Source organism: Eutrigla gurnardus, assembly GCF_963514095.1.
Source record: "Eutrigla gurnardus genome assembly, chromosome: 14".
Lineage (NCBI taxonomy): Eukaryota > Metazoa > Chordata > Actinopteri > Perciformes > Triglidae > Eutrigla > Eutrigla gurnardus.
Genome location: NC_139937.1, coordinates 2,098,173 through 2,126,154, shown reverse-complemented (window position 1 = coordinate 2,126,154; position 27,982 = coordinate 2,098,173). Strand labels below are relative to the sequence as shown.

The window sequence follows — 27,982 nt, the reverse complement described above, 5'->3', positions numbered from 1 at the left end:
TGTTTTCAAGAGAGCGGAATTAACCAATCAGATCGGGCCGTCTCGGACCGGAAGCTGTGTTGTTTACATTTTCTAAGATGGCGGCGGGGATGTATTTGGAGCATTATTTGGACAGTAAGCTGTTATTATGCGTTACACGTTGTAAAACATTTCAAACTACGTAGCTCATGTTATACTCAGTCCATCGTGGTGTGGTGTAGCTCCTGGGTTAGCCTCTGCGGAACGGACTGAATTAACAGTTCGCTAACGGTCAGCGGGTTTAGGCTCAGTCTATTTGCTGGGACAACGCATTTTACTATAGCGAAGAAACGCTGCCGTTTGAGATTGAGCAGCACACACAAACACTAGCCGTACTGCCTTTGTTTAAATCAATTTAACAAGCAAATGTAGTTCTTTGGGCCCCGCGCCCTTTCATGCTATACGTGCGAATGTTCGTTCCAGAGCTGTTGTTAACGGCAGCTGGAGCGTCATCCGGCGGACACCATCGAGCTAGCTATCCCGCTCGCGTTAACCTCACTGTTTTCACGTTGGTCTCATTGAAAGCGGGTTTAAACAGCATGTTGTCTCCCCCTCCACAACTCCAGGCATCGAGAACTTACCCTTCGAGTTGCAGAGAAACTTCAATTTGATGAGGGATCTCGATCAGCGTACAGAGGGTGAGAACACCGAGCTGCGTGATTACTGTGGATTTTAACGCTCGATTTATATGAAAACGCATGACTGCTGTAAATGTCCAACAGACCTGTTAAAGCATACAGCGCCACTTCTATGCACTTTTATTGTTTTGAACGCTTTGATCTATGCAGTGGTTCCCAAACTAAAGGTCGGGGTCCGCAAAAGGATCCTAAGGGAAGTCTGAGGGGTCACACGGGATTAGACAATTGGGTGATAACGGTTATTACATAAAATGATGAAAATGAAACAATCTAATTGATTGGACTGCTCCCAACTAATATCACAGTAATGCCATGTAAGCGTGGGAACCGCTGATCTCCAGTATAATACCAGTACATACTCACTAAAGAGCTGCCTTGTGGTAATAATTGCCTTCTGACAATAGTATAATAAATTGTGAGTGATGTTGAATTTACAAAACCTTCTAGCCGGAGCCATCAAGTTCCTGTACTGCTCAACATGAGCTCTCTATGCAACAGGTTGCAGACACCAACTATTTAAGTATCTTGTCATTGCGATTCCTTTCCGTATTTTTGAGTATGTTTTTATTTAATTTCTACTTATTAGTTTTATCCCATTGGTGGCATTGACTTAGCAGTTGTTTTCAATGTTTTACTTGGTTTTACTCGTCTCTTCTAGATCTAAAGGGACAGATAGACTCTCTGGCTAAGGAGTACACAGCCAATGCCCGGACTTTGTCCTCTGAACAAAAGCTGTCCATACTGAGGCAGATCCAGCAGTCTTACAGTAAATGCAAGGAGTTTGGAGATGATAAGGTGCAGCTGGCCATGCAGACCTATGAGATGGTTGGTGTCTTATCTTCTAAATGAACAAAATGTTTTACATACATCTGTATGTGATCTGGAAAATGGTTGAGAGTGCCATTGTTCCACCATCAGTCTGCTGAAGCTCTGTTTTTTCTGCAGGTCGACAAACACATCAGACGTCTCGACACAGATCTGGCTCGGTTTGAGGCCGACCTGAAGGAAAAGCAGATTGAGAGCACTGACTATGATTCTACATCTAGTAAGGGGAAAAAAGGTGTGTGTGCTTAATCCCTTTTTATTGGGGACAGTCAAATCCGAACTTGATGGGGTAATAAAGTGGTTGTGTAATTCCAGTTGAAACCAGACAGAAGGAAAAGAAGATGGCCAAGACAAGGTCTAAAGTGAAGAGTTCAGATGAAGATGGCAGTCCTAAAACTGCACAGAAGAAAGTCAAACTCCTTCAGCCGTACGTTGGGATTCTCACTTCCAGCTTGTGATGACCATGCGTTTACTTCTCATCTGTGAAGTTGATCATTCTCTCTTTCAATGCTTTCCCCATCATCAGAGGAGAGTTCAACAGCCCTGCCGCCAACTTTGGAAATGTGCACCCATCTGATGTGCTGGACATGCCCGTGGACCCCAACGAGCCCACCTACTGTCTGTGTCATCAGGTCTCTTATGGCGAGATGATTGGCTGTGACAACACTGACGTGAGTTTAGTTTTCAGCCTCCTTTCTGTCTCAGTCGGGTCACATGAACTGCCTTTGGTGTTGTCATTTACCTGATTTAAAAAAAAGATAGTAGGTGTTCAGATTTAAGTTAAAAAATAATTATCCTGGGGTCATAGGAGATGTGGCGAGCTCACCTGCTGGCAAACGTCATAAGCATGTTGATGCTGTTTAATTCAGATTCAAATCATACACATTTTGAATTACTCTCAGGGGGAGACACAAGTTCCCCACTTGCTTTAAAAGTAGGTGGTATAAACGCCATGCAAAGGACTCTGACATTGCTCTGTACTTTATTTTTGTGGATAAATAATGCTTCAGTTGCACTTACAGAAGAGGAGGAGGATGAAGTGGAAAATGTTTTATCTCTGGCTGGCAGAGGAGATGGCGATGTTCACAAAAACTGTAGAAATAAGGAATAGGAACAGAAGCAAATGGAATAAAAGAGGGAACAAAAGAGGATAGAAAATTGGAGGAAATAGCTCAAAACATGGTGCTCATGGCAAATACAACAACAGAAGCCGAAAGACAATATTTAGAAACAATTGTTATTCGTAATTGTTTTGGTGTGAGTTGTCTAGTTTTGGAGTTATGAGACCTAGAGACTATATATATATATATATATATATATATATATATATATATATATATATATACAAGCATCACAAGCAGAGTACATGTAGTCCCATTATATTCAAGAGAAGGCAGCAAGCACCAAAATGATCTGCTAAATAGCACTACAGGTAAGAGGGAATGGAAAATGGACCTGCCTTTCTAGTCCCCTGAGCACTCTATGCACTTTACACTCTATGCTAGGTTTGATTTCATTTTCTTTTCATTTATTTATTTATTGAAAGGACAGTGCACATTGAGTGACATTTCTGTAAATATGCCAGTTAGCCAGCAGGCTAAACTTCAACTGTAGTCCTTTGGCAAGATGTTAAACTGACCACAAAATGACTAGAAAAATAAAAACATAATAGAAAAATACACACAGCAACAGACAACATTAGTAGAGCATGTTATCAATTGACTGACTCAATATGACATATAACCAACACTTTCTAACACACCACTATGGGTTTGACAGGACAGCTACGAGAATAAATAGCAACAGACAAACATGCAAGACAAACTTTCACCCATTCACCCTGCCAATCTTCCAAGAAGAGGGCAACCTTCCCGTCCTCTGAGCCACAGCCATATTTTCTTACTGCTGCTGTGTGGCATTCCCTATAACCATTCATATCATATAATCATGTTTCACTGGAATTTGTAAACAATGTTTCCAAAAGCCAGATACATCAGCAAAATAACGACATGTTACAGGATGAGAAAACGTGGATTTGATGAAGATGTGCGGACATGTGATTGGACATACAGCAACATAACACACAATGTATTTATTCCCTTTATGGGACGTTTAATGTGAATCGCCTTTCCAAACAACTTGTGATTCAATGTTTGTTTTTATTAAATAAAATAAACATTATATAACAAGTATCACAAAGGTCAACAACAATGTAATTGTATGTTACATGCCTGAAATTGAGGAAAAAATAGAAGTTTTAATAACGTTATATATCAATAATTGGTTATCGTACATAGAGTACATGTACATGTTTCCCTTTTATATATATTTCCTAGATGTAACCACAAATAAAGAGGCCGAGTAGTCCTACAGTCCCGTGTGCCTCTTCCTCTGTGGAAAAGGTCACACATGACAGAGCCAGTGATTAACTTGCGGATTCCTCACAAACACACTGTATGTGATGTCTCTCATTGAAAAGATTGATTTTAATCATGTGTTTCCATTTGTTTTATCCCGACTAAATGCTCCATTTGCAGAAATACATTATTGCTTTTTGTCTTTATTCCAGTGCTCCATTGAGTGGTTCCATTTTGCATGCGTTGGCCTGACAACCAAACCAAGAGGCAAATGGTAAGAACCTCAGAATTGAATGATCTGTTTCTATTTTTAATGCATGCAAGCGTGAATTGTAACTAATTCATGTCCACTATATGTTTTTTTGCCGTGTTTTAATCTTTTCTGTGCAGGTATTGTCCACGATGCTCTCAAGACAGAAAGAGAAAATAAAACACCTGGAACAAAACATGGACACCGATCAGATGACAAATGAGAAGAATATTTCTTCAGTAGTTACTAGATTTTTGTTTCTCATCTTTCTTAACATTTGGTGATTTTTCTTTTGGTTTACATTATTTGCCTGCGTGTGTGTGTGTGTGTGTGTGTGTGAGAGAGAGAGAGAGTGAGAGAGCCAAGTTGTTACAAATGTATTTAACATTGATAAAAAACAAACGGATGGTTAACATATTTTTCTTTTTCGTTACCTTTGGTGCTCTTATTGTGATTTATTTTTTTATATTTTGTTTTACGAGTGAAGAATAAACACTACAACTGCCCCTCATGGTTCAACAGTTCCAAGTTTTCCCAATGCTTTATACTATATTCACATGTCCAACTACAAAATTGAGTATTTTCTTTGAAAACAGTTAGGTCATGGATACTTTTTTCTTTTTCTTTTGGCGTATAGTTAGTTTATTGTGCTTATCCTTTGGACAATAGTTTCATGTTTTAAGTAGAGGGCAAAAGAACATGAAGAAAAATGCTGCATCCTGACAGTATCTGTGGGTAGTGAGTTAAACCATTTCATTTTAACATTTGATTGAGTGCTGTATAGAAAGTAAGACATTTTGTGAAAAGTATTGTCATTTCTGTAGCTGAAACATTTGGTACAGTGGAGAGGGGGTGATTGTGTTGTCAATCATTTGAATACAGCTACTACCTCAAAAACATGCCTTTGTGGTTCCTCGTGTGTTTTTCACCAGCCCTGGCAGCTCTAATGTCGGTCTGTAGTGTTCAGTTGGCCAGTAGGTGGCAGTGTGGCGCAAACACGTCTTGGTAACGTGTGACGTCACTGCAGTGCTTTGGCGCGATATCCAAAGGAAGTTTGAAAAGCTGCGGATTCAAACAGTTTGTGGGCGGCGGAGAGAGGACACACACCACACACACTTTTGTCTTCAGAGGGCCGTCATTGTGGCCAAAGGGACCGGTGCCGGTACAGGTGAGCTTTATCTTTCTAAGTTAGGGATTACCGAGTTGTTGGCCAAATGTAGCTGCAGTCGTTTCAGTTAAATTATAGTTAAACCCAACAAGTGAAGCGAGACAGTACGCAGCTAGTTAGCCTGCTAACTTTGCTAGCAGTGGTCGGTTGTACGGCCTAGCGAATTAACAACAAACCTGTACCCTTACTGTTTAGATAATAGAAAGACGTGTTCCCCTTTTCTGAATCGGTAAGTTATCGAGTAGTATTGGTGGGCAGGTTAGTTTGGATTGTGGATGTAGTGAAACATTCAATGCTAACGGTGCAGCTAGTTAACGGTAAAAGTAAACTCGTCTCTTTGTTTTGTTGCAGGGATGTCGTGGGACTTTTTTGTGCCTGTGTGCGTGGGTGACCTGGCGAAGACCGGGGGGATCAATCAATACGTCGTCCAGGATGTGCTGCCCCCAAAACAGCTGCCACCCTATATCAGTAGTAAGTTCAACGTTGCTCGTGAACTTGTTTAATTTCCGGGGCGGTTCGTTGTGAGCCCTTTTCATTTGGCCTAGTGTGTTTGTGACGGGTCTTTGTCTTTCTTCCACACAGAATTCAAGGCAGCTTTGAGAAGCCAGGGACCTTTGTGTATACTGGAACACTTTGACACAGGCTACAGCGTGCTACAGTAAGTCAATGATAATATGTATTATATTGGATTGGATGCTTTAGTCGTTGTTGGTGACCAATGTGTTAAGTACAAAACGGCTGTATCTGTACTTTTTAAGGCAATGCAGATCAGTGGAGCTGGGTGTGAAAGAAGATGCTCTGGAGATACTTGTGCAAGGTTAGACTGTTTACCCTCGTGTTTGAATTGTCACCGTTGCAATCATGAATGCTGGGATGATCACACATTGTCTGATATTTTCCCCCTCTCCATACAGTGGTCAGTGGCCTGGCTGCTTCCCTCCCAGCGCTCCTTGCGTCCACCTCTGTCTCAGCCGCAGAGCGCAAAGAGAACCTTAACGCCGTTAAAATGAGCGTCTACTTACTCTGCAAACTCTCTGAGACCTTTGAGAGCGACTCCTGTAGACCGAGTATTGTCACGGCACCTGGGAAGGTATGATTCTAACACACATGGTTATGGAACACTTTTTTATGACAGTGACTTGTTGCTGTGTTTAACCATTTTAAATGCCTGCATGATGATTATATGGCAAGTTTGAGGATCCAGTCAGACCAAGAGATTGTTGTCTCTAGCCTGCTGTTAGGTGGATGAACTTGGTTGTGTGATGGAGTTTTATCACACTACTTTTAGTTCCACCAACAGTTAACTTGTCACCTCCTATTACTTCTGGCCCCCCGAGATCAATGGGATGGGTCAGGTAGGAGATGTCAGACAAAGTGTGAATTTGTGTTTGTTTGTGTGTGTGTGGTGTTGTATGAATGTCTGTGTCAGCTGGCAAGAGTCTATAGTCTCAGTACAGTTGGTTTGGCAAGTATGACCTACATTCTTTGGTAACCTGAGGGCATGTATTGAATATTCATTTTAATAGTTAATATTACTGTCTTTTTTGATTAGTTGAATTAAGTATGAAGTTTAACGGATCTCTTTTTTGTCTGTCTTGCAAAGGGTGGTAAAAAAGGCAAAGGTGGCGGAGAAGGACTGCTACAGTGGGACTCTGAGAGGGAGCAGGTGCTCCAGGCCCTTGTCCAGCTCCTCCAGCTGGATATCCGTTCCCTCTGGAACCTCTCCCTGGTGGAGGAAGAGTTCATCAGGTACTTTACTGACCGGGGAGCTCTTAGCAAAGACTACAGTGTCAGGCTACCTTGATTCAGTTAGTTTGTTTAATCTCCTATTTTATTCTCTGGCTTTGCCAAACATTTAAGCTGATATGAAAATTAATTTAGCTTTTCCATTAATGATGTTGCACCAAACCTAAAAAGGCGAGATGATCGATAAACTGTTAAATTGCTTAATTTGTTTTTCCTATGTTTGTTTTTCAGCAGAAACAATATGCAGTGAATATTTTCTAGAGATTTAGTTGTGTTTAGTTCATATGTCAGTATTGGAACTACTTACTACATGAACCATGAGCAACCCCCCCCCCCCCCCCCCCAACCCAACCCAACCCTATCACCTCGCAGGTTTTTAGTAGTTAAGTTGTATTTCATGCAGGTTTTACCATGGCACAAATTGAACAAACTTTAAGAGTGTTGTCCTGTCCCTTTTTTCTCTTAGCTGTGTGACCTGCTGCTGCTATAAACTGCTTGAGAACCCAACCATCAGTCATGTCAAGAGCAAACCCACCAGAGATAGTATAATCCACCTACTGGGAGTGCTAATTAAGAAGTACAACCATCTCCTGGGTTAGTAGTCACTTGCTGAAGCTGTGAGCAAGATTTATAACTGCCAGTTTCCAGAATGTCAGATTTTAAAAAGCAACATTACGAGGCCTCTTGTTAATCACATCTCTCTAAACTTAACAGGTGCAAGTGTCAAGGTGATCCAGTTGCTGCAACACTTTGAACAGTTGTCCTCCGTGTTTGCCCAGGCAGTGTCTGTGTGGAGCACAGAATATGGAGTCAGAGCGATCATAGGAGAAATTATAAGGTCGGTAAGCATTACCTGTGTGCATTCCCAACATGTATCCCCCTTTTGTAAAGGTGTTTATGGAAATCGGATTCTTTGCCTACAGATAACCATGTCTGACCAGGTCATAATGTATTTTCCCCCCATTCCTTCAGGGAGATTGGTCAGAGGTCAAGTGAGGAGCTTTCAAGAGAGGCGTCAGGGGTCAAAGCTTTTGCTTCCTTCATTGCAGAACTCGGCACCCTGGTGCCTGAATTAATGATGCCCAACATCAGTGTGCTCATCACACACCTGGAAGGAGAGGTACTGCAAACTTGAACATGTTCATCCTGCTGAATGTGGGAAACACTAGTGTTAAATCAGTTGAAGATTGCTGCAACATTTATCTGCCATAAATGTTTTTTATGATAATGAGTGACCTTTTAATATGAATGAGAATCAATGTGATGACCTTTTGGGTGTCAGCAACATGGCTACTAATGCAAATACATATGTCCAATCCTTCTTTACCAGCGGTGCAGATGCACCTACATGCTCAAAGTTATGTAAAAATTGTGGATTTATTTGGGTCAATAAGTTCTCTTGCTCAAACAAAAAGCACAAATCAGCATTTCTTCAGAGAACCGTCCCCTCCCCTCCAACCTACACCCATACAGTTATTCTTCCTGTTCATATGATATTTTGCCCAATGATGAGACCAAGGCGAATACGAGCTCACTGAATGAGAGTTGGGTGCTTCTTTGCTTTGACTGGCAGGTAATCTTGGCAGTGTAGAGAAGCATTCCTGCTCTGCTGTAAGGGCCTGCCTACAGTGACCAGCCTCAACCCAAATTATTCCTCTAAAGTCACAGAAGAATAATTTGTGGGTTGAAGCTGACAGTTTGTTTGGTGTGTGTGTGTGTGTGTGTGTGTGGGTGTGTGTGTGTGTGTGTGTTTGTGTGTAAGAGGCAATGAGTTCACCCAGCTCTCTTTATTTTTCAGTTAGCAATGAGTAGCTTCTTTGGTAATCTGAGGGCAGAGTTCAGAAACTCAAAATAATGTGTTTGTACTGCAAAGGGTGTTGTATTTTATGTATTCAAGTAGTTAAACATAGCCCTTACTGCAAGATTTGCTGTGAGATGCTGCAATAAATAAATCCTCAAAGAGTCGATGATTGTTATAGAAACTAAAACATTACTTTGCTGACACATTTTGAATGCTGATGTATTCCCTATGTTCTGCTGTTTTCCAGAGCCACACAATGCGTGTCGCTGTGTGTGAGGTTCTGGGAGAGATTCTCGTGCGGGTCCTGTGTGGTGACGGGCTCGATGAGTCTGGTAAAGCTGACCGGGACCGCTTCTTTGACACACTGCAGGAACATCTGCATGACACGCATTCCCACGTCCGGGCGCGTGTGTTGCAGGTCTACGCACGCATAGTCAACAGCAAAGTATGTTTTTATTCATTCGTGTAAATGTATATTAATATAATTATTATTGTTATAAACGTCTCCCTTGATAATTACTGCTGCTGTGTGTTTAGGCACTGCCCCTCTGTAAGTACAGTGAGGTGATGGAGCTTGCTGTTGGGCGACTGATGGATAAATCTATTAATGCAGTAAAGAGCTCCATCCAGCTGTTGGCAGCGTTCATCGCACATAACCCGTACAGCTGCAAGGTAACTCATGAATTCACGATGATCCGGAATAGCCGACTTTTCAGATTTCACTTGAATAATGTTTCATCTTTAGCTTAGCAGTGCAGATCTGAAGAAACCGCTGGAGAAAGAGACGGCTAAACTGCGAGAGTTGAAAGAGAAACTGGAGGGGAAAGCACCAGGTGAGGATGAACCCGGAGCAGTTAATTTTCTCCCAGTGCATTGTCCCAGTGATGAGACCAAGGCGAATACGAGCTTGCTGAATGAGAGTTGGGTGCTTCTTGCCTTTACTGGCAGGTAATCTTGGTCGAGTAGAGAAGCATTCCTGCTCTGCTGTAAGGGCCTGCCTACAGTGACCAGCCTCAATGCAGATGAATCCTTTTAAAGTTACAGTGGAGTAATCACATGGAAGAAGCTGACAGTGTGTGTGTGTGTGTGTGTGTGTCTGCAGTTGTGTGCATGTGTAAGAGGCAAGGAGCTCACCCAGTTCTCTCCAATGTTCAGTCAGCTCTGAGTTGCTTCTTTGGTAATCTGAGGGGCACAGTGACGACGAGGAGTATATAAATGGCGTTTGAGCAAGAGCCTTTACTTGAAAAGTTATACACTTTTTTTGCATATACAGTGTCACCGCTCTTTGTCCGTTCAATCCAATCCGTTTCATTTGTCTGTGTGATCATTTGTTATCATTGTACATGGTTAATATTTATAATTTTATGAGGTGTCATGATTCAGTTTTAGAGCTTAAAGTCGAGCTGAACCAGCATTTCAACTAGATGTTCCGATACCATTTTTCCCCTCCCGATACCACAGCAGCACTCACTTTGTGACTATCCAGGAGAACGGTTCCAGAGCCAAGGCTTTGCGTAGACAAAACCCCACCAGATCTAACTGGTAATGCTCCACCTCCCACACAAGCTCCGGCTCCTTTCCCCACAGAGAGGTGATGTTCCACGTCCCCAGAGCCAGCCTCTGCTGCCCTGGTCTGGTCCGTCGAGGTCCCTAGCCTTCACTGCCACCTGTATGGCAACGCACCCGACCCCAGCGGTTCCTTTCTTTGTAGCTCTGACTTGAGTCATTTACATTTAGGTAATTCGCAGTGGAATGTAATTTTCCCTTCACTCTTCCTCCCGGCAGTGGCAACGATTAAAGCGTCTGAGCTGTGGGCCGCCATGGAGCCTGAGCTGCTCGTTACTGTCAGGACAGAGTTGGAGCACACAAGTGAAGCAGAGAAGGAACAGCAGCAGCAGGAGGAGGAGAACGACGACAGGGGTGTAGAGGAGGAAGAGGCAGAAGATGACAGAGCGACTGCAGTGAAGGTTGCTCAGTATCTCCGTGTCAACAAATACAGGTGATTCAAATCACTAGTATTGGCCTGGGTAACGGTCAACTCAAGTGTTGCTACCTGAAGGATTTCTTTCTCCCACACTGTCAATTAGCCATCAATTTGATGTGTGAAATGTATTTTGTCTTCCCCCTCTGCAGGAACGCTGTGCGTCTTTGTATAAGAGCCCACCAATGCTTCCCTGAATCTGAGAGGTTTGCGTCTCTGTCCACTCTCACCTCTGAGACTTTAATGGACACTTTGGCCCTGATATTCAAAGGTAGAGCCTGTGCTCAGTTCACCCACTGCATTTCTATCCAGATGTATCAAAAGTGCTCTCTAATGGGAATTTTAATGGAAGCAAGATTGAACAGAGTTTAAGATCAGTTCTTTCCATTATCTCTTAATTGGAGGAAATTCATTTCACCTTATCTCTAGTGCAGAGGTCTTCAACAGGGGGTCCGGGACCCCTAGGGTGTCCCCAGAGTTACTGCAGGAGGTCCCCGGAATTATTTGATCCTGAACTTTTTTTCTTCCAAAAATGTAAATTATCCAAAAATACACCTCAACAGGAATACAACCTATATTAAGCAAATATTAATCTTCCTATTTCTTTAATATTATGTTATGAAATTGTGATGTAGAAATGCCAAAATAGAATTAAAATATGAATCTGTCAACAATTATTTTAATGGTCACATTGTATACGTCATTACAAAGTATATAGTTATACCTGGCACTATGAACTGCACTACACATTATTATTATTATTGCCCTGGTTTAATAAGGAACACACTATAAGCCTTGGGGGTCCTTGATCTGAAAATGTTGAAGACCTCTGCTCTAGTGTCAATTCATTAAAAGCTTTCTTCTAATATTTGCCCCCTTTTTTTGGTAACAGTGAAGAGAGCAACATTACACTGCCAGATACACATGTTGAATTGCTACAAATGTCACTATCGTTACATAAATGAAATAAGCACTCTTGGCACACTGTCTTCCAGCAGTACAATGGCAATTGCATAAGTATTGAGTTGAACAACAGACGTTATAACCACGTGTCAGCTATAATAAAAGTCTCAGTGTTGAATTTCATGTGCACGGTTTTCTCGAACTGTCTAAATGTTCCCCTAGCTGATCACATCATAGGGATCAGGTGTAGATGACAAGTATACCCTTCTACATTAAAAATAAAAAAATATACATTGTTTGTGCAGTGGGCCTTTTGATAGCAGATGGCAAAAAGGAGTCTAGTGTGAAAAGGTAATCATAACATGACTTGTTCCTTTTAGTATGTCAATAATGAAAATGTGGCTGCCTTACACACTAAAAGCCTCAATGTGAAGAGAATGAAGGTAACTTAATTACTCTACACCAACTGCATTATATGTTGAGCAACTGTGAAGCAATGGAAAATGGTTTATTGCCTGAATTCCTGTGATTTCTTTTTAATCCCAACTTTGTTAACATTGTACGCCCCTGATGTTGTCTCAGGTTCTGAGGACGACAGCGCTGAGCTCAGCCAGAACTTGCCACCGACCCCACAGAAGGAGGCAGAGAAGGAGGGGGAGGACGGGGAGCTGAAGAAGCAGGAGATGTTGGTGCAGTACCTGAAGGACACAGAAACCTTCGCCTTACAAGTGGAGAGAGCTATATCTGTCATTAACACCATGCTCTACTGGAAAACCACTTCAGGTAGGGGCAAGATTCATCAGTCTTAACCTGTTCATACATACGTTTAATATAATTCATGTATTTTAAAGAAATATTTTCACATTTGACAACTGAAGTTTTTGGTTATAGTGGTCCAGGAGGCCGTGCAGTTTTGTGTGACTGTATGCGAGTTTAGCGTCGCCAACTCTGTCAGTGGGGTGAGGAAGATGTTGCCTCTGGTCTGGTCAACTGACGTTGCCATTAAAGATGCTGTGGTTCAAGCTTACCGGCGCCTGTATTTAAACCCTCACGGAGAAACAATCAGGTCCGTAAAACTGCCTCACACATATGAAGGGTCCAACATTGACAATTTAATGTGATTTCAGCTAAAACATATTCTGTCATTCCATAGATGTTGATGTTAACCTTTCCCAAAACAAATGTCACTTGTCATAACTAACATATCAGGACATGTGGTACAACCATAGCAATTTGACTGTTGGGATTCTGATTTAGTCAACTGCAGAAGTCTCTTGAAGTTTACCGTAATGTTAGGACACCTGTCTTATAATCTGTTACTATAACATATGGAATCATATGCATTATGTGTACAAAGTCAAAATAACTGGTAATATTGGTATGCAAACAAAAGATTTGTGTTGTTGTCTTAAAGTATGTCTTGTCTTTTATTAGGGTGAAAGCCAATACTCTTGTTGACAGTCTCTCAGAGCTGATGGTGGATGCATCTCTGGGAACAATCCAGTGTCTTGAGGAAATAGTGAGTAACTCTTATCATTAAAGAAAATGTGTGTGAGATGGTCAATTATAACATCACATGTTGAATTTTGAGGGACATATTGGTACCAGCTTAAATGTACACACGTTTTCTTCATATCGTGTCTTTGGATTTTATTCTTGTAATAAATACATATGGGGAGTTGTAATATGTTTTTGTTGTTGCTTTTTTCAGGTGCAGGAGTTCTTTGGCAGTGCCAGCAATCTCCAGTCCACTGTAGTGCAGGTGTTATGGGAGAGGTTTACTGGCAAACGAGAGACTTCTGGATTACACAGGCGAGCTGCAGTGTTACTGCTGGGGATGGCTGCACGGTGAGACACTAGCCACTTTCACTACGATTATCAACATCTTATACTGTGATGAGGAAAACGGGGTCATAAAAGTTTACTAAATGAGATGGTTTTCTTGCAATTGACAGGTAATTTTAGTAAAATGTCAATCTGTTTGAAAGGAGCAGGCCAAAGTGACTCAGCCCCACCCACTCTGACTGAGTAGTGAGATATGGAGTAACAGTGCATGCATGCAATTTAGTTTGGTGTTCAAGCCAAGGAAATTTAAATCTCAATCCATCTTAATAGGTTTATTAATTGATGATTAATGATCGATTACATGTTGCAAATCAAAACAAATACGTCAAGTTGTAGAATAATTAGACATTGTGATCTACACTCACCGGCCATTGTATTAGGTACACCTTGCTAGTACCGGGTTGGACCCCCTTTTGCCTTCAGAACTGCCTTAATCCTTCGTGGCATAGATTCAACAAGGTACTGGAAACATTCCTCGGAGAGTTTGGTCCATATTGACATGATAGTAGGGGTGTAACGGTACATGTATTTGTATTGAACCGTTTCGGTACGGGGTGCTCGGTTCGGAACGGAGGCGTACCGAACGAGTTTCCATACGGACATATTAAGTAGAGGACCGCATGTGTGGAGCATGCTGCAGCCGCACATGCGCAGTTGCGCACACCGCGACACAATAAACAGCAGTAGTAGCGGACGTCATGGCTAATGGCGCTAGCGTTGGCAACAAGCCAGAGTTGGAGGACCCTCCCGCGACATTAAGGTCTCCCGTTTGGGAACACTTCGGCAAAGCGGTTTGCCGACATTGTTCATGTGAGGTCGGGTATGTTTCTGGCAACACGTCAAACCTGTTGACGCATTTGAAACGGCACCACCCCCACGTGAACATCGCTACAACGAGGAGAAAGACGAGCGTAACGTTCAAACACAGCTCCCCACCGCATTTAAACAGCCTCTCCCTGCCCTGTTCAATTTTGCACATCAGATGGAGAAAAGATTTTTTTTAAAGAAACAGTCTGTTATTTGTATTTATTTTTATTTTTTAAATAAATATTTTAAATACTTGTATTTATATTTTTGAGCAGCATTCTAGCTCCAGTGCATGTTCCTACTGTTAAAAGCACAAAAGTAATAAACAACTAGCACATTATTTTGCATTTTGTTTTCTTACTGTACCGAAAATGAACCGAACCGTGACCTCAAAACCGAGGTACGTACCGAACCGAGATTTTTGTGTACCGTTACACCCCTACATGATAGCATCACGCAGTTGCTGCAGATTTGTCGGCTGCACATCCATGATGCAAATCTCCCGTTCCACCACATCCCAAAGGTGCTCTATTGGATTGAGATCTGGTGACTGTGGAGGCCATTTGAGTACAGTGAACTCATTGTCATGTTCAAGAAACCAGTCTGAGATGATTGGCGCTTTATGACATGGCGCGTTATCCTGCTGGAAGTAGCCATCAGAAGATGGGTACACTGTGGTCATAAAGGGATGGACATGGTCAGCAACAATACTCAGGTAGGCTGTGGCGTTGACACGATGCTCAATTGGTACTAATGGGCCCAAAGTGTGCCAAGAAAAAATATCCCCCACACCATTACACCACCAGCCTGAACCGTTGATACAAGGCAGGATGGATCCATGCTTTCATGTTCTTGATGCCAAATTCTGACCCTACCATCCGAATGTCGCAGCAGAAATCGAGACTCATCAGACCAGGCAATGTTTTTCCAATCTTCTCTATTGTCCAATTTTGGTGAGCCTGTGCAAATTGTAGCCTCAGTTTCCTGTTCTTAGCTGACAGGAGTGGCACCCGGTGTGGTCTTATGCTGCTGTAGCCCATCCGCCTCAAGGTTCGACGTGTTGTGCGTTCAGAGATGCTCTTCTGCATACCTCGGTTGTAATGAGTGGTTATTTGAGTTACTGTTGCCTTTCTATCAGCTCGAACCAGTCTGGCCATTCTCCTCTGACCTCTGGCATCAACAAGGCATTTGCGCCCACAGAACTGCCGCTCACTGGATATTTTCTCTTTTTCGGACCATTCTCTGTAAACCCTAGAGATGGTTGTGCGTGAAAATCCCAGTAGATCAGCAGTTTCTGAAATACTCAGACCAGCCTGTCTGGCACCAACAACCATGCCAAGTTCAAAGTCACTTAAATCACCTTTCTTCCCCATTCTGATGCTTGGTTTGAACTGCAGCAGATCGTCTTGACCATGTCTACATGCCTAAATGCATTGAGTTGCTGCCATGTGATTGGCTGATTAGACATTTGCATTAACGAGCAGTTGGACAAGTGTACCTAATAAAGTGGCCGGTGAGTGTACGGCTTGTATTTATTTTCCAATGTTGTAAAAAACACCATGAACAACCGTTGTGCAGCTCCATTCTTTTTCTTCTTTTATATATTTTTAGTTTTCCCCCTCAATCTACCTTGAAGACTGCCATACTGCTGTAGGGAAGAGCAAGCGAGCTAAGAGACTATCTGCAGTCCACCCACACTGCTGCCTCTCTTCTTCCAGCCGGCAGCATTCATAACCTATTAAATCTGTGTGCTTCTACTAACCCGTCCTCCTACACGCATTATCTGGGCGGCAGCCTAGCACTGGCAAGGCCAGCACTTGGCGGTCGGGGTGATCTAGGGCGGAGATGTTATTACCTCACTCGCATAGTCACATGATCATTTGGGAATATAAAATCTATAATTTGCCCTTCTTTTGTAAAAAAATGTGTATTCTGTGTTTTATGTTACTCCAATAGGGCAGAGAGGGAGGTGGTCCTCAGTAATCTGGACACTGTCTGTTCTGTGGCTCTGGGAGAAAAAGTGACTGAAGACTTCCTCCTGGCCAGAGATGCGGTCATCACCGTGTGCAGCATCACGAACCATGTCAGGGTAAGAAGACTTTATCATCAAATGTTTCCAAGCAGCTCTTGTTAACTAAGGGGCCGCGTTGACTTGAGCCCGTTGATTGATTCAGCGGGTCAAAAATGTTCTCTTCTACATAGAGATTTATCCATGATCTTCTAGCCTTAAACATAATCCATTGTTTTATGAGCTTCATACTAAATGTGTTACGAGCATGATTTTGATCTGATGTTTTAGAAGTTAGCTAGAGAAAATGATGCATGATATTTAGCACTATACTGAATAGTTTATTAACTTGATGTAGAAATTCTAAAGTTGTTAATTACTTAAAGAAACTGCTGTTAATGCTACTACTACTATACTACTACAAAAGGGCCAAGGGCCGAGATTTCTGCCTAAAAGCCTATTAAGGCCGTTTCTTGCCACTGTCGCTGTAACGCTTGCCCGTGGGTGACGTTGGGTCTTCGAAAATGTATTGACTCTGAAAATCATGAGCATATTCTCGTCCTGCTCGATGTGTTAAGTATCCTGAGATGACTTCTGTTGTGATATGACACTAAATAAAAATTGAATTTAAACATTTGCATGCAATAGTTCATCTTCTACCATTTCTCACTCAAAAAAAAGTTGATTTGATAAAAAAAAAATAGAATAATTAAATCAGATGAATTTCTTTATACCCTGAATACAGGATAAGCGGTAGACGATGGATGGATAGATGGAATTTCTTTATATAAATAAATTGCGGATGTTGCTCAAGATTAAAACAAAAACGTTTTCTTAAAGGGATAGTTTGGAATTTTGGACAAAGGACCAAGTCAGCCGTCGTGTTCGAGACGTCTGGAGACGTTTTCAAGACATTTCATTCAGTTCTTCTAGTTGCCGAGTTCGCTTGTGCTATGGCTAGCACAAGTCAATCGTTCTAGTTAGCATGGCATTAAAAACACTCATACTGACTCCACAGTGCACCCGAGGCAAATCAATTAAAACACTAGACTGTCGATGTACATATCTGTGTTGATAGAATAATATTTGAAACAAAACTAACCTCGCATCACATGAATCATCCATTTTGAGGGACTAGTTTCTCAGCAGCAGTGGAATTTTACTTTGCTCCGTCGGACTCAAAACTCTAAGACGCGCCGCCCGAAATACTGCCCATAAATAGGCAATCGAACCGGGCCGAACTGTCGGCACTTATACCCCCAAGGCTGTCTAAAAAGCCCTTGGAGCTCACTCAAACACCGGGCAGCCCACGGCCCCGCGAACCCACAATTACGCACCGCGAACCCGAACCTCTGCTCCGTCCGGAGAACTGTAAACCCTCGGACGCGTTGCGGAGGATTCCCTCCTGGCACCACTAATCTCCGTTTGTTCGGTCCCAGTTCTCAGCTCCAGCAGGGGCTATCTCGGTCTCCACAGACGCTCGTTCACGTTCTGCCCTTTGAGCATCCCTCTCACGCAATTCTTCCTCTGTATATTCAGGCTCGTACAGGTACGGTTGGGTTTGGGTGGAAAAAAACTCCTCAACAGAGTCTTCAAAAGTTTCAGTATATTCTCCAAAAGTGTCCATTTCTGTGAGATTGAAGAAACTAGAACTGCAGGCTACTCTGCGTCTGTAGCAATGACAGCACGTAAACAAACTATTATAGAACCGGTAACTTATAAGTGCTAGGTGATATCAGTCCGCCGCTGCCATAGCCTACTAGGAAGTATGACACGCTGCTGCTGAGACATAAATCCTTAAAAATGCAAGGTTGGTTTTATTTCAAACATTCTATCAACACACATATGTACATCGGTAGTCTGCCGTTACAATGGATTTGCCTCGGGTGCACTGTGGAGTGGGCAAGACTGTTTTTAATGCCTGTCTAACTAGAACCATTGACTTGTGCTAGCCATAGCACAAGCGAACTCGGCAACTAGAAGAACTGAATGAAATGTCTTGAAAACGTCTCCAGACGTCTCGAACACACCGGCTCACTTGGAAAATAGGTCTTATGTCCAAAATTCCGAACTATCCCTTTAAAGTCGACAGTTGACATCCCTAGTTTCAACACAATCAGTGCGGTCACATGGTAAGATCGTATTGGTTTTTCCAAGAAATACACTGCCACTCGACGGGGGGGGGGGGGGGGGGGGTGTCTCTTCTAAAATCCTTGTTCACATGCCGTTGAATAATTGCGATAATGGTCAGTGACCTGGCTGACTCCGCTTCGTTAGATGGCACTGTAGCCCTTTCTATAAGACGGTGTTAGAACTACTTGCGGTACATGGCTACTTAAAAACAATAACAAACTATCTGGCGGCATACAGACAAAGATGGTGTTCGAGGAGTTAGACAGAGTAGTGTTGGCGTACATGTTGGGCATTTTGCAGTGTTTATAAACTTGAGACTGTTCAATTCTTGCACTTGGTGAAATGAGTTGTTGATTTCTTCGAAGCCATGGTATTGTTTGACGTTTCCGGCAACAACATTACTATTTATCACGGCGTCAGCGCTTCCTTCCACTTTGGGGTGAAGTCCCCGGTGAAAATTCTTGCGCAGGACGCGAACACGATTTAATCTCGTTCACAAGGCAGCTCAAGTCAGATAAATGACGACTCAAGCCAGGGGTTGCAATCGGCTTAAAAATCCTATCCCTACACGTTTCTTATCCTGTACACATGAATTCAATACGGTGTTGATGGGTTTAAGATCGTATAAAGCTTGCCAATGTGAACGCAATTAATGATAACATGTGCTGCATTACTTCCAACAGCAATCTAAAGGTGCTCCCTTCAGACTGCCACAAGACCATCAGCTCTTCACCTGCCTCACACAGGCCATCGCTGAAGGTAAATGCAGACAAATGTGCCCCTTTTGTGAAGAACTTGTTCATCTCGGCTTTCACCCATTCACACTGGTTTCTTCTCCCGACAATCCAGGTGTGGTGATGGAAGATCCTTACTGGCAGAGCTTCATGGAACAGGCCGTCCGTCTCATCTACTTCCTGGCTGAATCCCCTGACCAGCTGTGCACCCGGCTGCTCCAGCGCAGCGCTCGCCTCTTACTAGATCAGATTGCAGAAGGTGGCGAACTAAACAAAGATGCCAGCCAAATGCAAGATGGATCTCAAGAGTCCAATGAGCAAGGTGAACAAGGTGAGCCCCTTGTTTCTGTCCTACATCAATGTAACCTGTCAAACACTCTTAAGCACATGTTCACCAGTATGCCTTTCCTGCAGTGAACTGTGTGTGCCTGGCCCAGCTGTTGGCTCTGTGTGGCTGCGTGGCTTTCTGGCAGGTGTCTCACCTGGAGCGCAGTGTGAGCACTGAGCTGCGGAGGAGGAGAGGGGAGACGGAGGAGAGGGAGGAGAAGGAAAAGGTTCCATCCAGCAAAGCTAAGGTAATGAGGCAGAATTTAATAATATCATCTCCCCATAAAATACATCACTACAGAAGCTTATCATGGTCTGACTTGTGTTTCACTGGGACTTTAATCAAGAAAATAATTCGTTTTGAGTTTTGAAAAGTACTTCTGCATATTTTGTAATGTTGCATTGAAGCCAAAACTAACTCCTGTGTGATGCAAATAATTTGACAATTAGGGTCACAGCAGGACGGCTCAACAAGATTCCATTCTGTGTAGTCGGATGAGTGATGGCTCATAATTGTTCTGCTCATCAGGGAATATTGAAATAAATTGCTCTTTAATAAGCATGAGATGTTTTCTTTTTTCTTCTTTTTTTGTGTGTCAAAAATTCACATCACAAGGGGCATGTTATCTGTAATCTCACTGCCACATGGTATACCTTTCTCTCCTTTGAAAACTTGCTTATTTAGGAAGTCTTCATACTAAAAAGCTTATAACTTGAGTGTTATTTACTGCACCGTAGAATGATTAATGTGAATTATTATGGAAAGTTCATTTTAATGACCATACCATCAGAAGAGTGTGCTTGCATGATGATGTCTATGAGTTTATGCTAAAATTGAGATGTGCCTGTTTTTGTAAAGTTTTTCATTTTTTTCTTTGTTTTTTTCCCCCCTTTTTACAACAGCAAGCAGCCAATGAGAGCACTATGGAGGAGGAGCTGGGGTTGATGGGAGCCTCTGCTGAAGACACAGAGGCCGAACTCATCAGGAAGATCTGCGAGACTGAATTACTGGCTGGTAAAGAAAACCTAAACTAGAGATCCTTCGATGCAATTTTCTTGGCAGATTATTATTCTTTCTTTCTAAGGACTACAACGGACACTACAGTGTACACAAATACATATTTTGTAACCTTTCTTTCATATATATATTTTAATTCAATTGTATATCCATACTAAAGCTGTTATTTTCCCCAAATATTATTAAGGTAGATTTTTGATAATGCAATATTTTCATATATATTTAGCATCTTCTTGTGTCTGTTTAGAGGAGAACCTGCTGTGTGCATTCCTTCCCCTGCTGGTGAGAGTCTGCAGCTCCCCGGGACGCTATTCCCACCCACAGCTCACCACTGCTGCCTGTCTTGCACTCTCTCAGTTCATGATGATAAGGTAAAAATATACTGCCTATTCCCCTTTCCATTCATTATACATTTATATCAATGAAGTTAGACTAAATAACCCCTCTGGGCAAGGCCATACATATCACATGAACATTAGAACCTTCATGGAAGTAGGATTTATAGTAGGACTGTTGTATTATACTGCATTACCTTTAAATAGGTGTGCCTAATTAACTGCTTTTTATGTAGAGCAGAAACCAATGCATTAGTTTGCATTAGTAAACAAAAACAGCTTGAGATGACTTTCATCAATCTGATTTCTTTCCCTGGTATGTCAGCCCGTCGGTGTGTGATGAAAACATCCGTCTCATGTTCACGGTGCTAGAGCGCTCAACTCTTCCTGTGGTCAGGGCGAACGCCATCATAGCCCTCGGAGATCTCACCGTCCGTTTCCCCAATCTTCTGGAGCCCTGGACACAGAATCTCTATGCCAGGTAATGTAACGACAAACCCAGGAGCTAGTTCGGATCTGAAACTCACCATAACAACAAAAACAATACAACGGTAGACCAGCAACTCCTGTGTTCTGCAAGGTGCTGCTTTTGTCAAAGTAGTCTTGTGGCTTTGAAGAGAACAATATAAATGCTCCAGAAAGGCCTGCTTGATGGCAAGGGAACGCAGTGAAATATTGTGAATACAGCGTATATTTAACATATATTTAGGTGGGCCTTTTTTCTTAGCTCACTAAATTATTTTTGTACAGCAACTTTATCTAGGTGACAAACCACCCTTTCTGATGCGGTTTTATCACTTTTTTTATGGCTACCAGACTCAGATATTTTACCTGGCACAACAAAGGAGTATACTTATAACCCAAACTCTGTTTCCATTTGAAAACCCGTGTAGATGCAACCTTTTAAACCAGCCTATTAATACAAATACATTTGTTACAGTAGCAGCTCATGCTCATCACCACTGCCACACTAATCAACTCTATTCCAATGAGATGCACATTATCATAATATCCATAGAATTGTTTTGTTTTTATCATTTAACATTATAAGGATAGCCTACGCCTGATTGCTCAGCTTAGTGGGTGTACTGTAACACACACACACACACACACACCTGAGCCATCTTCATCCATATCCCGCCACCACGTCTCGATGTGGTGTTCCTCTCAGCCACTGAAGTGCAGCTGCTGTCACAATGCTCCACTGAGCCGCATCATGGGCAAAGTTTACTCTTTCCCGTCACGACTTTTTAACAGGAGGAACAAACTCTGAGATGATCGGTGTTCGCAAACTCCGCTGATATCTTCTTTGTATCCTGACCTGCGGTCGCCATGGGAACTGGCTAGGGCTTAATGGCAAGTAGATAATCCCACCCCCACGCGTGAACTGGGGTGGAGCGCGGAGCCTTTGACCACCCCAGAGAGGGGTACTTTTAGACAACGAACAGCTTAATTACCAGTGTGTTACTCATTGTGACTAGAACCATTGACCAGTGGTTCGTAATTATAGAGAGCGGTTGGGTGAGCAGAAGGGAATAATTTGGGTTGAAGTCTAAGCTTCTACAAGGGTTTATGCTTGTAGGTGCGCCTTCATTTGAAATATATGTAATGGTCTCTGTCCCTTTAGCTAACTTGGAAGCTGCACTTTCTCTGTTTGATGAAGTGTGGTTTTAATTATAATGGTTGATAATGCTCACACCGACTGGTTTCGGACATGTAAAACATTCTGTTCTTTTTATAATGCTTCTTTGCCCTCCTTGTGTTTTCTCCCTGATAAGCATGTCATAGCGTTCCCTAATTGTCTCCCACACGCCAACACCTCCGCTGTTCTCTGGGCTTCTGCCCTGGAGCCTCCTGATAAGCGCATTAAGAATTAATTTCCCTGTTCCGTTGCAGTTGCAAGTTACTGCATTGGCTTGTGGAAGTGCCATGTGTAAGTGTGTGATCCTTTGCCAGGAGTCCTGCTCTGTGGCATAAATGAGAAACGGTTAATTAGTTTCTTTTGTTCTGTGGTTTTGGGTGAGGGTAAATCTAAATTGGTCTTGGAAAGCTATCGGATGGCCCTGCCACAGCCTGTCCGATCCCATTGTATTCAGCCGGGCTGTGACAGTCGTTTGATTTCAGTAACGCGCTGCCTAATGACCCGGTTTTCACAAGAAGCTTAATTGACTGGGAAATGACAAATGGCAGGTGGCAAGTTTTTTTTAATGAATTTTTTTTTTTTAAACCTCCCCCCATATTTTTAGTTATGGTGTTGTTTGGGTCTATATAATGGCTAACCACCATGATTTGCCAGTGATTAAAAAGCCAATGATTGCACTTCCTCTTCTCCTCTAGGCTCAGTGATGAGGTTCCTTCAGTAAGGCAGACGGCTGTGACAGTTCTTACTCAGTTGGTGCTTAAAGACGTGCTCAAGGTCAAAGGTCAAGTCAGCGAGGTGGCTGTGCTGCTAATTGACCCAGAGCCTCACATTGCCAGTCTGGCCCTGAACTTCTTCAATGAGCTGGCCTCCAAGGTACACACACACACACACACACACACACACACACACACACACACACACACACACACACACACACACACACACACACACACACTCACCTATCCAGAACACTTAATGGACCCTGAATACATGAGAAGGTTTTAACTCTTGGTGTTACCTGTCAGGACAATGCAATCTACAACCTGCTCCCAGATATCATCAGTCGCCTGTCTGACCCAGAGAGAGGCATGACCTCGGAGGACTTCAACACCATCATGAAGTGAGTTGATGGCGTGTCAGTATCCGTCTCCTGCCATTGGCTGCCCTCGTCCACTGCGAATGTGTACATTCTCAGCAGGCCCAGGAAAAACCTGACTTGTTAAGTTGACTGCTTTGCTATTTTTTGGAGTTTGTTGTTTAGGTGTTGTGTGTCTGTGTGTTTTCAGACAGCTATTTTCTTACATCACCAAGGAAAGGCAGACCGAGTCTCTTGTAGAGAAACTGTGTCAACGCTTTAGGACTGCCAAGTGAGTAAATCTCAACCTCCTCATCTTCATACCTCTCATTTCTGATTCATTTCTGATCCTGTACTATTGCATTTGTTGAAGATGCAGGGGTGGCTGCATGGCTAATTAGTGGTTATTCTCAGTGTGTGAAGCGATCGGCCACGGACCGACTGCCTTGTGCAGTTGCGCCCGCCAACACACTTTATATTTATGTTTTGATAAGTAGTAGCATGAGCAACATGCACTCAAATAATTCTCTATTATATAAATACAATTGAATTGGATAGTTTGGGGTGCGTGAGTGGCAATTTACTGCTATGAACTGTCTGACGTCTCCTTACTGTCCCTGGAGTCAAAACTAAACATTAAGAGGCAGCATTCAATTTTGTACATCCACATACCTGGAACAAACTCAAGTTTAAAAACGTAATATTTATTAAGGGTGTGACTCTTTTGAATTTGATGGCACAAAATGGCATGAAAGCAGAGTAAAGGGTGTATGAGATGGTTTAAGGCAAAAACGAACAAGGAAAGATGTTAAAGTTTTACAGAAGATGCTGCCTTTTATTTCTTAATAACCACCCAACTTTGACTTGGGGTGTAGGAAAGCTGGCCCTCATCAACACTATCTAGGTTATTTTGTGGGGGGGGGGGAATTAAAATATTTTGTTTTCCCCACCCTATTTATTCATATGTGGTACTGAGGCTTTTATTCTGTAACTTTTTTTCTTCCTTTTTATGGATTTTGATCATGTTGATTTGCCTTGTTGAAAGGTGCAAAGACGCAAACTGCTCCTTCTCAGTTCATTTATTTATCGCCTATTCTCTAATGTATGTTTTCCCATATCATCATTAAGAATGTAGATGGAACAGTGGGCCGGACCAGGCTTCAGTCTGCCTCTGAGCTCAGAGTACCGGTGAAGCATGATTCAGAGGAAGGACATTTTATATTACACAATGGCAAAGTGAATTTAGATATAAGAGGTTCCTGGAAAATGAGATTTGGTCCAAATGCCAGGTCAAAGCCATATTCATGAGTAATGAGTTTTTATGTTGAGGATCTAGAATTTCTATGCATTTCACATAGAGGGATCAAAACCAAACCTGATTAGAGGCTGACTCTCATCTGCTTCTCTCTCTCAGGACAGAGCGTCAGTGGTGTGACTTGGCCATGTCGCTGTCTCTGCTGTCCATGTGCGAGCGTGGCTTTAAGAGGCTGCAGGAATGCTGGGAGTGTTACAGCGATAAGTTAACAGAGCCTGGAGTCTACCAGCCGCTGCTCTCCATCACCGGCAAGCTGCGGCGTGGAGCCAAAGCCCAGTTCAAGGTGCAACATGGATCTCCATTTCCAAGTAGATGTGCGCGTGTGTGCTCGTTCACTGACGGTAACTTTGTTTCCCCAGGCCCAGGTGGATGAGTTTGAGAAGCGTCTGACTGCAGTTCACACTCGGGGACTGGAGAATGTGGAAAGTCCAGAGATGGACGAAGAGAACTCAAAAGAAGGAGGACCCTCTGAGAAAACGGTCATGCGTACCCCCCTTCCCACCAGAGGCCGAGCCAGGTCAAAGAGAGGTCAGTGGTCATAGGATTTCACCTTTAACCGTCCTGTTGTATGCAAATGGGCATTTTTATTTTTATTTTTATTTATTCTGTCTGTGATTTAAAAAAACAAATGTTTTTGTTGTAGGTCAAGCAAAGCCCTCCATTTCTGGGTGTGGAGATGACAGTTTTGTGACGCCTCGGAAATCTCGCAAGTCCAAAAAACCTGTGATCACCTTCAGCAGTGATGAAGAGGAGGACGAAGAGGGTGAGTGCAACCTGTAGTAAAAATAGCTTTAAGGATCTGCTGCTTATCAACTTGAGCACTATTACATATATTTAGGGATGCAACAATTTGTATTTAAAATGATGATACTTCTTAATTGCTGAGCCTAAGAAAAATTTTAATTTGCAAGAGCCCAAAAGCAATGTCTTCAAATTGCTTGTTTTGTATGACCAGTGGACCATATGCTCACATTTTAGAAGCTCAAACACTTTCTTGAAAATCACAAAAGATTAATTATCAAAAAAGGATCAAATTACTTTTCTTTTATCTACCAATCGACCTGTCGTTTCAGCTGCACAAGTCATATGCTTTGGATCAATACAACAAAGTTCAGGTGTTGTGTGTTCAGATGTGAGCTGGATTTAAGGCTGCTGCTCCTCAAAGTGAGCTGTGCATTGCTGCAGCACAAATCCAGGACCTGAGGATATCTCTTATGGGGTTTGATAGGAAACTGGGAAAAAATCAGTCTACAAATTAGAAATCGGGTTAAAATTGAGCAAGTCGCAAATCCATGTTCTTTTAGTTGTTTATATAAAGTAAGGTTTTCTAATTAATCTTGTAGTTATTCACTGTTAAAATGCTCAGACTCTGCACTTGTACCATTCTTGAGCATTTCTTTCCTGTGGCCTTTTTCTCTGAGTCCATGAGCAGTCTGGCTTTATGAACTTATAAACTTAATGTATTTTTCAGATGCTGTAATGGCGGAGAGTGAAACCCCTAAAGTGACGACACCCATCACACGCACATCCCGACGAGCGCGCCTCAGAAACTGATCTGTCTTCTGTTGTTCTTCTTTTTTCTGTCTCTTCCTTTTTAATCTATTTTTATTATTTTAATCTTTTTTCATCTGAAATGATGCATTGCATTTTTACATGTTTTAATCTTATTTTTTTTCAATATATTGGTACTTGGCACCAAACTAATGTAGTCTGATAACATAGAATCAAAATGTTTTTTAATAAACCTGGTTCTGGTTTTGATGCAAACTCTACGGCTGTCTGTCTGATTTTGAGCTGCGTCACTCATCGGCCTTTGCATGCCGAACAAACCTTCGGAGGCTGACACCTAAGAAACGTTTGAAGGGTTGGTGTCTGCTGGGTTATGTCAAGTAAATTTACACCATCATTACAAGCTGCTTTGAATGTCCGCTTGCATTATGTGTTTGGACAGCAGTTTAATGGGTTGTCACAGCTTGCCCAGACAGTATTACTACCCTACATGCTTCTCCACTTCATTTTCCACTATTTTCTTTTCCTTACTTACAGCGTGTTGGTTATCAGATTTCAGTGTTCAGGCGAGAAACACTTCTGTTCCTCACCAGTGATGTGGCTGCATGTTGTTTATTTACAATCATGTTGGTTTTTTTGGTTCAGTCTGACACATTTGCTTCGTTGGCCGCCTCTCCTCTCCTGTAATCAATCTCTTTTGTAGGTCTCCCTCTTCTGCTTGGTGCTTTTCTCCCTCCCATCCACCTCCTCCTACTCTGCCTACTTTGCCTCTCACGGCGCTCCTCTCTTCACTGACATCACATGCATGGTGGTTTAACCCTCCTCCCTCCCCTCATCGCTAATCTCTCCTCCTCGCCTACTCCTTCTCCCACACGTTGTCCTCTCCGAAAAGATGAGAGGGGTGCATTTTTGTATGTGTGATTGATGCGTTATGTAAAGACACTTGTGAAAGACGGCTACGGGTGTGATTGCAGCAGCAGTCGGTTTTATTTGAGGACAAATTTGAGTTAAATGTATTCAGCGGACGCTACGTGAAGTAAATTTGGCGCGTTTATGTTTTAGTGCTTCACAAAGCCGACGCTTGCTTGTGCAGGTTTGAAAACGCCATATAATTTGCTCACAGAAGCTGCTTTGATTTAGGAGGAAAATCTTCACTGATTGCATGTCCAGTATCTGACGTACATTTGTGACCGCTGGGGGTTTATTTACTTGAAATAATCAGAGGCTGCTGAACTTTGAGGTCGCTGTGTTGGATCGGGCAGCTCCTAGTGTTGTAATTTGGCGGCGGGGGGTACAGGGAGCAGATGGCTCTGACAGACTGTAACTTACCCAACAGAGAAGGGAGGTCAGTGCATGCTGGGAAAGACCCCGGAGACAAAGGGGAGAGGGGGGGGGGCGGCTCATATGCATGTGGCACATTGTTGCAACACAAGATATGTATAATTCAGATTATGTCATGACATTATGTGATTCTTTCCAGACGGTTCATAACTCTGGTCTCATTGATGAGGCATTAGCTGGCTGTTGCCCTCTGACCTTGCTTTGTG

The 27,982-nt window shown here is 42.6% G+C and overlaps 2 protein-coding genes across 2 annotated transcripts; both read left to right on the top strand.

Annotated features, from left to right (window-relative positions):
- Positions 1-3: 3 nt before the first annotated feature.
- Positions 4-4,612, top strand: ing4 (inhibitor of growth family, member 4). The gene is made up of 8 exons (XM_084027613.1): positions 4-114; positions 585-656; positions 1,315-1,481; positions 1,602-1,716; positions 1,797-1,908; positions 2,008-2,152; positions 4,051-4,112; positions 4,229-4,612. Exons 1-8 carry the CDS (start codon positions 78-80, stop codon positions 4,266-4,268), a joined length of 750 nt encoding a protein of 249 aa, XP_083883739.1. The 5' UTR covers positions 4-77; the 3' UTR covers positions 4,269-4,612.
- A 516-nt stretch (positions 4,613-5,128) lies between these two features.
- Positions 5,129-26,698, top strand: ncapd2 (non-SMC condensin I complex, subunit D2). The gene is made up of 32 exons (XM_084027575.1): positions 5,129-5,256; positions 5,608-5,727; positions 5,839-5,914; positions 6,015-6,073; positions 6,171-6,346; positions 6,860-7,005; positions 7,469-7,596; positions 7,717-7,840; positions 7,975-8,122; positions 9,051-9,248; positions 9,341-9,475; positions 9,549-9,636; positions 10,589-10,802; positions 10,937-11,055; positions 12,270-12,470; positions 12,579-12,753; positions 13,122-13,206; positions 13,399-13,535; positions 16,296-16,428; positions 19,164-19,239; positions 19,330-19,545; positions 19,629-19,789; positions 20,445-20,556; positions 20,807-20,930; positions 21,220-21,375; positions 23,232-23,409; positions 23,562-23,656; positions 23,823-23,903; positions 25,026-25,209; positions 25,286-25,454; positions 25,570-25,689; positions 26,398-26,698. The coding sequence occupies exons 2-32, from the start codon at positions 5,610-5,612 to the stop codon at positions 26,478-26,480; spliced, it is 4,215 nt and encodes a 1,404-aa protein (XP_083883701.1). The 5' UTR covers positions 5,129-5,256; positions 5,608-5,609; the 3' UTR covers positions 26,481-26,698.
- The last annotated feature ends 1,284 nt before the right edge of the window (positions 26,699-27,982 follow it).

What these genes read in the sequence shown, in the direction of transcription:
- ing4 (XM_084027613.1), top strand. Translation starts at nt 78, where the DNA reads ATGGCGGCGGGGATGTATTTGGAGCATTATTTGGACA. An exon ending in TCTCGATCAGCGTACAGAGG is followed by an intron (nt 657 to 1,314) that starts GTGAGAACACCG and finishes CGTCTCTTCTAG; the next exon opens with ATCTAAAGGGACAGATAGAC. An exon ending in TTGGCTGTGACAACACTGAC is followed by an intron (nt 2,153 to 4,050) that starts GTGAGTTTAGTT and finishes TCTTTATTCCAG; the next exon opens with TGCTCCATTGAGTGGTTCCA.
- ncapd2 (XM_084027575.1), top strand. Translation starts at nt 5,610, where the DNA reads ATGTCGTGGGACTTTTTTGTGCCTGTGTGCGTGGGTGACCTGGCGAAG. An exon ending in TCACACACCTGGAAGGAGAG is followed by an intron (nt 8,123 to 9,050) that starts GTACTGCAAACT and finishes GCTGTTTTCCAG; the next exon opens with AGCCACACAATGCGTGTCGC. An exon ending in TTCCATCCAGCAAAGCTAAG is followed by an intron (nt 19,790 to 20,444) that starts GTAATGAGGCAG and finishes TTTTTACAACAG; the next exon opens with CAAGCAGCCAATGAGAGCAC.